At 38.1% G+C, this 11,117-nt stretch overlaps 1 protein-coding gene across 1 annotated transcript in view; it reads left to right on the top strand.

Moving 5' to 3' along the window:
- Window positions 1-3,477: 3,477 nt before the first annotated feature.
- Window positions 3,478-11,117, top strand: part of ATP13A3 (ATPase type 13A3) — a 37,076-nt gene continuing 29,436 nt past the window's right edge. The window contains exons 1-5 of the mRNA XM_009883373.1: window positions 3,478-3,488; window positions 6,124-6,217; window positions 8,167-8,340; window positions 9,171-9,341; window positions 9,661-9,731. Of these exons, the coding sequence (XP_009881675.1) occupies window positions 3,478-3,488; window positions 6,124-6,217; window positions 8,167-8,340; window positions 9,171-9,341; window positions 9,661-9,731 (521 nt within the window). The remainder of the gene's footprint in view (window positions 3,489-6,123; window positions 6,218-8,166; window positions 8,341-9,170; window positions 9,342-9,660; window positions 9,732-11,117) is intronic.

The raw sequence follows: 11,117 nt of genomic DNA, 5'->3' as shown, positions 1-11,117 counted from the left end.
ACCTCCTGTAGATCCATTGCATGAATGCTGAAAATCTTTACCGTAATGTGTGGGGGAAAAAAAAATAAAAAAAAGGAATGTTTGGTAACTGCTGTCTGTGTGTGGGAATCGCGTGGTACTGGAACAAGAACAAGCCCCAGTGGTAAACGTTGCCTTTGTAAGGTCTGTTACCTTGCAAATTTGATTCCTTCTTGTAATAAAGGGTTAGAAGTATAGCTCTAAAGTGCAGAAATATTTAATTTCTGAGTGACTGAAATAATGTTTGGCTTTCTAGTGTCAAAACAAGACGGGGTTTCTCTGTGTTTTGACAGCTAGTCAGGATACAGTTGAAGGTGATGTCTGTCTGCTGTGCAGCAGGTACTCTCTGCAGTTCAGAATGACTGGTCAAGGTATTTTTTAATTCAGAAATCTAAAAGACTTATAATGACATCAAGCAATTTAGAAACTTAATTTTCAACTCCAGAGCTGTAAAATGTCACTTAATGGAGGGTATATTTGTTGTAATTAAGTCCTGGAAAAGGATTTTTAGTCTTTCAGTAGCCCTCAAAGATACCATAATGCCATTTATACCCTTAAAGGTGCCCAGGAGACCCAGCTGTGTCACTTAGTAAGGCACTAGATCAGATTTCAGGAATTTGATTCATGTTTGATCTGTACCGTGATCTTTTTCTAGACAGGTCAGTCAGTTTTTTTTGGTCTTAATTTTCTTCCTGTAGAAGGTTATGGTGTTTGGTTTGTTTAATGACAGTGATTACGTAGGGAGCTGAGGAAGATTGACCGCGTATTAATCTTTGCACATAGGTGGTTTTTAAATTTGGCCTCTCTCATACAAGTCTCTTGCTTTTCCTCCCTGCCTCGCTAGATCTTTTCCTTTGCCCTTTGTGTTCTTACCAAAGCAGTGCTGGTTGATCCTTGTCTTGGATGCAAAAGTAACTTGTTCCTGCAACGTTCGGATAGTGACCAAGTTCCCTGTTTTCAGCTTTGTAGCACTTGATCTCTTAAAGTTGTCTGATTTGGTGTATGGGATTGCTTCATTATGCTGTGTGATAAACTGTAAAGTGCTGAGAGTGAGAACTGTGTGTATTTCTTAACTGCTGCCTCTGTCATCGATTAGCTTCTCAAAATGAACGTTGCTGTCTTCACTCCCAACAGCTGTAAGTACAGGGAAGGGTTTGGTCAGAAGCACGTATGTTTTTAGCTGGACCGATAGCATCGGGACTGGTGCACAGAGCTGAAACTGTCCGCAGGCTCCCGGAGAGGCGTTTGTGGTTGGAACAGAAGGATCTGGAGCAGCGGGTGATGCCTGGAAGCGCAGCCGCCTCCGGCCAGCCCGGCACAGGCCCGCATTGGTTCGCCACACTGGAGGGAAGAAGGAAAAAAAAAAAAAAAAAAGGCATTCCGAGCAGTGCCAAATTTTCTTTGATATGTTAATCTTTTGATAACAGTTTGAAAAGCCCTTGGAGACTTTTTTTAGATTTTAGACAAAATAGTTCATTTGTCAGGACTTCCCTTGTAGATAGGGTCTCAGTTATTAAGAACTGCCTCGCTAACTCATGACAACGAAAGCAAGTGCAGAGGACAGCTGCTGGACTGCTTGTTGGTAAGAGAAACTCCTTTGGTTATCTCGGGATTTTTATAAATATCTGAAAAGAATAAACTAGGGAATGTTTAAGATACAAGCTTGTAAGTTTATTTACGTGTGTTATTTCAAGCAGAGGAATGACAGAGCATACGCCTATGTAACTTCTTGAGAATTTTTTTATGCATATGCATATATGGATTTTACTGAAGACTTGAACTGTCAAAATTATATTTTCACCTGAGAAACTTGGTAGTTAAATTACCCAGTGACTGCAGGAGATCTCAAAAGTTCTAAATTTTTTTTACCCTGAATCAAACTTGAAGGGTAAAGTTTGCACTGAAGTAGTTTGTTAATTATGCCAACTATTAGAAAACTGACTTCAGATAAGCTAGTAGTCCTTCAAAAGTGTGGCTTGCAGAACTCTTTAGGCTTACTGATTGAGACTTGCTGTAGTTCTTTTACATTTTCCTTAATAAATATGCCATGATTTCACTTGCACCTTTTATACTGTTGCTACAAATGTTTATTGCCTGTAAATGTTTTGGTAGAACTGCTTGGTATCCTGGTTTTTTAGTCAGGATAGATCAACAAATAGATATTGCTGTAGTAATTCAGAAAAGGTGCAACATTTTTTTCACCGGGGGAGGGGATGTGTATACCTTTAGGGTCTGCGCGCTGCTGTAGTATCTCCAGTGATCCAATTTGTGATCTGCTTTAGCTCCAAGATAATATTAACTTTAATCTGAAACTGCAAGTGCTGTCCTGCTCATAGTTACATACTCAAAAATAGTAAATGCAGTTTGACTTAATTTTGATATACTTTTTTTTTTTACAAAGTTGCAGATTTTCTGTTTAAGCTCGTGATTCAAAGGTATGCTCTTAGAAGTACTTGCAGTTCAGACACTGTTCAGCTGAATGCTATACCATTTAAATTTATACCTATGTTCTAAAATGTTGCAAGTGATTTCTCTTAGTCTCAGCATTTCTTTTACAGACCTTTTTGATATTTCCTACTTTTCTGACCCTATACAACAGTAGCTCAATGAGTAAAAATTATGTAAGTAGAGCGACAATAACTTTCACCATTTCTGTTGGTTTTGGCCCCTTTCTTTAAAAGGAATCAAGAGTGCTTTTTGGTTGCTATTTGCAGTTTGTTAAAGGGGAAAGGACTTCTCTAGCTGTTCACTCCAGGGAACTAGTGCCAGCGAGAGGCTGAGTGGCAGTCCTTGCCTCAGAGGCACCTTACATTTGAATATTCCTGACTATGTATTACTACTTGTGAGTGGATTTCAACCTCACTTCAGTCTGAGTACTAGTAAAATGTCATATTCCCTTGTAGTCTGAAAAGTCCAAGGCTTATATTTAAATATTTAATTAAATATTTAAGGTATTGAAATGTTTAATTTCCCACCGTGTTATGGAAAGAAGGCGGTAAAGATCAAATGCAGGTTACTGAAGTCTCTTCTGTATTTGTGAGATGCTGCTACTTATTTCTTCAGTCTGCCCCAGCAGTCATCCCCAAAGAGGGCAACTGTGTGGAGCTCGAGGTGGTGGTGTTCGACCCCAACTTTCAGCAGGGCAGTGAGAAACAAACCCAAAGCAGTTATGGGTTTGAACTCTTGATGATGAGCTTGGGCTGATGATGTGCCAAAAGGGGTAAGATTGGAGAAAGGGTGCTGTTCTTCATTGCTGAATCGTAATGATTTTCATAACCTATCAACTAAGACAAGATTTCTCATGTTTTCTAAGTTTAGAGACTTGAATTTGAGTTTAATACAGAAAATGACAGTATGGGAAATAATGAGAATGTGTGTTATTTGAAGGTTGCTCAGTAAATGAGTCTGTATAAAATAATGCAGATGGAGCTAATGACACAAGTCAAAAATAGCCTCCTAATGCTCCTCGTGTATTCCCTGTGTGATTCTACCCAGCTGTTCAAAGAACTCATTGAATCACAAGAATTATCACTGGTGCTCTCAGTGCTGAGATTTCCCTTCATGCTTCTTCAGGCTGAAGACTTGATGCTTCTTCCCAGCTGTGGAACTGCCCTAAATTACCACAATTGCGCTTCTCTCTCATGCTGCCGCGGTGTCCCATAAGGTGCCTGTTCTGACATGTTGGCCATATGGAAATCTCGCTTGAGATTTGTTGATCTTGAAGCTCTCTGCATTTATTTTGCCACCTAGTGCTTTCCTGTATCAAGTACGGCTGTTGCTAGATGTGTTCATCAAGTTTGGAGTTTTGCCTTCAGGCACTGCTTTTGATCTTGCAGTACACTAATAGCAGGGAAACGCATGTTTGTTTTAAGAGGAGACTAATTCAAGTATGATAAATTAATAATTCTATCACAGAGCTGTGAACTCTATTAAAAGTATAATTCTGCGACTACACAACTTTTCCTGGCTGCATGGCTTCTTGATAGAAAATTTGATTTGTACGGTGTACATAAACTTGTTTGATGTTATTAATTAAAATATTGTTCTCAGGAGATTTCTTAGCAGTCCTTGTAGGTTTAGGACAGATTTCAACTGGTTTCATGTATGTATTTTTTCCCAAGATAAAAAGCTGTTTATTTAAGAAAAGTGGCAATTTAAACAAAAATGTGTTTAGAACTTGTGTGACTTGTGTCACACATGAGCAAGTATCAGTGGTACACATCTTTTGGCTTAATTTCCAAATTAATCTGCAGTAAGAAAGGTATTCATAGTTCAGTCTTGGGATAGTAATAGAAAATTTTCAAGGAGCGTGAGCTGGTGTTTCTGTCAAAGACAACAGTTGTTATCAAATTAGCTTCCTTCCATACAGAACAAAGTACAAACTATATCAAGCACTCAATTTATGAAGTGTGGAGTTGTTTTTCACCTGTGGCTGAGCCCTGCGTTGTGATGCAGTTCTTTGCTTTGAGTGTGCGTTTCTTCCACTAAGACCTTATTCAGCAGTGGGAGTAGATATCTGAGAAGATGCTGGTTTGGACAGCAACAGAAACCTTTTCTGTTGTGTTCCTGTTTCATTTATTGGCTTAACTGGAAGGGAAGTGCTGGCTTGCAGAAAACATGTGAGGATGCAGTGATGTTGATAAATTGCAGGAGTTGGGCGGAAGGACCTTTTGAAGTCGGCATTGCTGCTGAATGTAAGTGCATGGATCCAGGGGCTGGCTTCGAGAGGATCTGACTTGAAGTCTGGTGATTTGATTTGTGAAAATGAGGAGTTAATGACAGCAAAGAACTTGGTAATGATTGTGCTTTTATCATAACGCTGCCTAATACTAAGTATTTTGAATAGTGGCATCCTCATCTTCAGTGGACAGCTGAGGTGAAGTTAAGTGGATGGCTTTTACCTTGATTTTTTTTTTTAACAGCATTTTGTCTGAAAAATGGCAATTGCAATAACTACTTGTGCTATGACAGTGAATCCTTAATGCTTGAGGACTGCTTATAGGCTGTGGTAGTAAGTGCTTGTCTTCAGAGAGATTTTTATATGTGCAGTAAATAAAAACAAAGGCTGTGCAATGCCAGTGCAGCGAATGATAGTTAATCCATGCCTTGGCAGGTGACCACTGGCTATTCAGTGGTTTTAACTATGATAGGTGGTCTGTGGAAATATGATATGGGTGCATTAATTATAAATAGTATACAATTAACATGTACAGGAGTGGCCAAATGAAGGTTGAATGCGGTTTTAATTTCAAAAATGTAGCTTTTTGACTTGGTATCTTTTTATTTTTTTGTTGTTTATGTGATGTTGAAACTTCTGATGAGCCTCATAGTACATTGTAGCCTTTTGTTTGTAGTTCTTCCCTATTGGAATAGGGATCTGTCTACGATATGTTCATCTCATAGACAGTTTCATATTTTTTCATGCCTTTCACTACTCATGAAACTTGTGATCATAATCTATCCTCAAAGCACCGTTCAAGATTTGCAACTATAAGATTTGCAATAAGAGATGAGCCCATTGATACAAATTGAATGGTAAAAGAATTGGCAAGAAGGGAAGAGACTAACTGACCATTAAGCATGTCTTGATTTTGAAATACTAAACTGGGGACTAAACTTTTTAGCACATCTCGGGGGTACGATGCCTTTCCTTGTGGAGGATAGCCTGGCTTCTGAAAGCATCTGATTGGAGCTATTACAGTATGGAATGATAGAAGTGTGTAATCTTGACCTACTTCTAAGCTTTTTTTTTTTTACAGATTTAATTTACATTTCCATAGTGAAGTTTGTAGAATGTACCAAAACCCGCTTGCTGCACGTAGAATGTAACCCAGTTAAATTGGTGTAAATTATTTTCCTTCCTTCAAAGTCTGCTGTTTCTGCAATATTTCACTTGTATTTGTCCAGTGTTCAATCTTAAAGCTTTACTAGAGCTCCTTGGGGCATTACTAGTTTCCAGTAGTAACAGTGCGAATTTAAGATCTATATTAATACGTTGTGAGTGTGTTTTATGTGTACACTTGCAGAAAATAACTCAAAGCAACCTAATACTTAGATATAAGATCAGTAACGTTGTTTCAATTTTTAATTATTTTGTTGTTAAAGGTCTTCCATATCTCAAGCTGAGAAGTTCCTTATTGTACTAAACATGGAGAAAGAAGAAAAGAAATTTGTCAATAAAGCAGAGGAGGATGAGATGGTAATGCATTCTGTTCACCTATATTTATACAGGGAAAGAAACACACTTTCATGGTTTTCTGTCTATATGGGGCATATTCATCAAGGAGGGGACTGTCTCACTTTAAATGAGTTTAGCAATTTTATAAGGTTATCCTTGATAGTCTTTTTTGGTCTAAAGAAATCTAGGCTTGGGATAGGGAATGTTTTTGTTGAAAGCCTTTGCAAAGGTTCTGGGTTTGCTACATTGAGGTCAGCAGTCCAATAGATAAAAGATTTTGGTATTTAATTTTTTTTTTTGACGTAAAATGGAAGCAAAGTGTTTGGTTTTGTTCTCCCACCCCGAGTCTTGGAGCTCATTTAAAGCAGGTTAATGCTCTGTACTCTGACTGTACTCTGCATGCTCTTGCATATTCATATTTATGCAGATAAGACCCACTCCCTAAAGCATGGCGAGCAATTTTATGGGTATCTTGGTAGCATGTAAACTTTGCTTCCTACTAGAGCAACGATATCTCTTGTTGTTTGTCCTGGGAGACATAGTTAGCTTTGACGAGCAAATAGTGGCAGTTGATCTTTAAATTTCTAGCCCATTCTGGAGACAGCAGAAAATATTTGGGGTTTGTAGGGGTTTTTGTTTTACAAAATGGTAGATTCCTGTGAATTGAAGTCCTTGTTGCTTCTTTCTGCATGCTCCTGAGAAAAACTGCTCTTCACTACACCAGCTCTAATAAGGAGAGCAGGCATATATACCTTCTAGCAAAAAATGATCACTAAAATAAATGCTTTTTGGAAGAAATAATTTTGTTTTGTCCCCAAAGAAGCATTAACTTCTCCCACTGTGTTTCACCCGCTTGTTTTTATTGGTAAGGAGTCAATGCTGACTCTAGTGCTTTGGGGCTACCAGAGAATGGGGTTTGTTTCTGCTCTTTGTCAGCCGAGAGGGCTCCAAAATGAACTTGTTGAAAAGCCTTTTTTTTTTTTAGGAAAGGAGCTTAAACAATTTCTAATACTGTTTAATGGAAACTACAAAAAAAAAATTGCAAAAATTTGGTGTCAACATGAACAATGTAGGTGGGACTCAATGGGAAACTTCATTGCCCTTTTGCAGCAGGAAATATAATCTAATGATGTAATGTGAAACTCAGGAATGTAACACAGCATCCAGTAAGTCACTGAATTATTTTCTGTTCCTGGCTGTCATCAGGTTAAGTTAGTACTTGCCTTTGACTAAGGCACACTTAGTACTTAGTGCCTTTGTGGGTTTTTTTTTAATGGGAGAAGAAGCTTTTTCCAGCTGGTGCAAGTTACAGAACCTTTGACAGTGCAGCTTACAGTTTCTAATGTTTCACAGTAGCATTTCGTGTTAAACGGCAGGCAAAATAAGCCAGTTTCTCTACTAAAAAGTAGTGTTTGACAAATATATTTACATGCATGTTTAGAAAGTATAAAATTCTGCTAGCAACGAAACCTAACGCTATACTAGCATTCGAAGCTGTGTATGCTAGCTAATCAAATGCTAATGTGGTAAAATCAACGTTTGGCAAAACCAAATATGCTTTTACTCTTAACTGCTTAGTTGGCTTGTGCTAGGTCAAGGTTGTGGTCAAAAATTTGGTCATTCACTGAGAGTTAAGGCAGGTTGAGCGGCAACCTGAGTTCTTAGGGAGCAGTGCTGAGAGGAGACGGATCCTGTAATGAAATGTTGTAAACACTGTGTACGCTCTGCCTTTCTGAGGCTTTTACTGATGTTTCTATTTCTGACTGAGCAAAACAGTCCTCCTTTTTGTTGCCTCCCTGTCATGTATTAAGTTTTTCAAGTCTTTCCTCTCTCCAGAAAAGAAAAAGGAGAAAATGGCTTTGAAATTTGATTCGCTTTAAATACCGCACTTTAAGAAAAATTAATGTTGGCTTCCCGAGCCAGAGCAATTAAAGAGGGTCATTGTTATTTGTTTCTCTGTTTCCATGCAGGAGATCTATGGTTATGATCTGTGTCGATGGAAGTTGGTGCTAGTTACTGTAGGAGTGATCTGTTCTGGTGGCTTTCTTCTCCTCCTCCTCTACTGGATGCCTCAGTGGCGTGTGAAAGCAACGTGCAAAAGGACTACGCTTAAAGACTGTGAAGTGGTTCTGCTGAGAACAACTGTAAGTCTATAGGAGGGTGTGCTTCTCCCAGTTTGCAGTTGTTTCACATCCCTCTTGTCGCTTGCTAAAAATACACAAATCGTTGCCTACAGTGTAAACAAAATCATTGGTTTTACAGCAGTGCAGAACTGTGCTCCTTGGTATTGTATGTAGCTGTGCTGCCCACATGGGAAGACTGACAGCTCTTTGCAGAGGACGTAGCAAAAAGAAAGTCTTTGCTTTTGGATTTTAAGAATTAAATACGTGAATGCTGTTGTCATCAAAAGTTACTGAACAGATACCTTGTTCATATAACCCGATAACATGGTTTTCAGGTTTTCCCTCCCTTGTTCAGGAAAGATACGTTTGTTGAATTAAGATGTAACAGTGGACCCAAGTGTGGTTTGATTTCAAGTGATTTTCTTCCTCCGCAATCGCTGTGTACAGTCTGTGGTTATGATCTTGTGTTAAGTCCTCAGTTATTTGAAGTTGCAGGGTGGGTGCAGTTGAATGCATAGGAATCCCACAGTTCCTCCTCCTGCAAAAAAACATATTAAATTGTGAAGGGCTGAAGATGTCAAAATTCAAGTACCAAGACTCATTGCTTAAAAAAAAAAAAAAAAAATAACCAAACCACCCCACAAACTTTCAGTGCTAAAAATACACTTTTAGAATTGTGGAAGGAAAATTAATTCTTAAGATAGCCGATCTTAACTTGGGGAGATCTTCTGTAGTTATGTATGGGCTCTGGTAATCTATCGTCTGTTGTTGACAAATTTTTACAGCTGTTGTAGTAAAATGCTGTTTAAATGGTGTTTCAACCAACTCGTTTTTTTTCTTCTCTTTTTAAGGATGAATTCAAGATATGGTTTTGTGCAAAGGTTCGCATTATGCCTTCTTTGGGAGCCAATCCTTTACAGAATCCTAACCCTATTGTACACAAGGTTTCAAATGGCCATGCTGTTCAGTTCTGTGAATCTGCTGCAGAAGAGAATAAAAATGATTTGAAAAAATATTTGCCTGTAAGTAAGCTTGCAATACTACGCTTGCTAATTTTCAAAGTATGTCAAGTAGTATCTAGATTAAACACTCACAATACAGTACATGTGAGCTGCTACTTTTGTCTAAAAGGCTAACTTATTCTTTGGGCGGAGCACAAATCTTTTCCTCAATAACTTGCTACTGGAAATTGTGGAATGCTTGAAATACTATTTTGAAAGAAATTTTTCATTTCTGTGTGACATTTTTATAAATTCACATTCTATCGCTGTTCAGAATAAAGTCAGTCGGGAGAGAGGCATGAAGTGGTGCTGGTTTAATATCTGTCTTTTGCCCTTGCAGATTCGTTATTTCACACATCACAGCGTGAAGTATTTCTGGAATGATACAGTTCAAAGTTTTGATGTTGTACGGTAAGAATACTTTTTCTTTTGTGTTGTGCTTCAGACTACATTTTTAAAAAATACAATAGAATGCCTGAGAATATGTTGAAAACTGGTATCATATTCTGACTAGAGTTTTAGCTCATTGAGCCTTTGAGCCATAGTGAGAGCAGGGTGTGACTTTGGAAGGAAGGTATTTGTTTAATTTACCTTTTTCGAGCATGAATCGTATGGGATGACAGGCTGTGTGCCTCTGCAGGCTTTTTGCCTGTTCTTGGAGTGTTACTTGAGAATCAGAGCACCTGTTTATAGACAGTAGTTCCCCTTCTATAAACTCTTAAAGAGCTTCCTTCTGATGGAATAACATATTTTTTGCATTGCTGCTGAACTAGATCCAAAGGAGCATCTAGGAAGAGGGGAATTAACCAAATACCATTTTGCTCAGGTTTCTGTAGGTTTGTGCTGCTACATTTTAGTCCCGTTGAGCGGAATTTGATCCCTCTTTTGTTACTCTTTAGTAACAAAACCAGGTCTTTTCTCTCATTGATAGAAAATCTCTTTTAGTGGGCAGTACTAGCTGTGCTCACCAAATGTGATGTGCTGTATTTTCTTTTATCCAGCAGCTCTTCATCTTTAGGGTTAAAGAAGAAACTTCTTTTTATCTGATGCTACCTATAAGGCCTTCTCACAGTGCTGAGGAGTTAAACGAAACCAGGCTTCTCCGTTTTTGACACCTGCTTGTTAAAATAAGAAGTTCAGATCAGAAATATAACCTCTTTTAAACTTAAATCAATGTTTGCTGCATTGAACCATCATGTGGAAAAGTCCAAGCACATATAGAAAAAATAATGATCAGTGACTGAAGGAAAGAAAAATAGCCAAAATGTCTCTGAGAAGAAACAAACTCGGCAAATGTTTCCTATGTTTTCAAAAAACGTCTGTGCAAATAGTATGGAAATGTATCAGCAATGACAACAATTTAAAGAAATAATCATAATACAAGCAGTTACAATATGGAGCACTCCTCCTCTGGGAGGGTGGAAAAGTCTCAGTTCATGTGTAAATAATGAATAGTTTTTTATGTTAAGCCTCCCATGAATTACAGTGGTGCAGGTAGTGACACTTGTCATTTTGCATTACCGGGTCCTGTTTTCATGCCTATAGCGTTGCTAATTTAAACCGTTCAAAGAGAATATTTCCCACAGATGAGATTAAAAAAAACCCCAAAACTAAACTTTTGTTCTAGAACTGGTATGGGAAAAAAAAATCATACGACTACACATGTTAAGAAAAAATGTTGTTCCTTACTATTAAAGCAGTGACTTGAAACTTGGCATTTGTTGGCTGTTTCACTGTGCCTTTTGATGTTTTTGTGATAACTCAGCCAATTCATAAGCCCAGGAAAAATCTCAAATA

Source organism: Charadrius vociferus, unplaced genomic scaffold (assembly GCF_000708025.1).
Source record: "Charadrius vociferus isolate BGI_N301 unplaced genomic scaffold, ASM70802v2 scaffold214, whole genome shotgun sequence".
Classification (NCBI taxonomy): domain Eukaryota; kingdom Metazoa; phylum Chordata; class Aves; order Charadriiformes; family Charadriidae; genus Charadrius; species Charadrius vociferus.
This window is presented reverse-complemented; position numbering and strand designations above follow the sequence as displayed.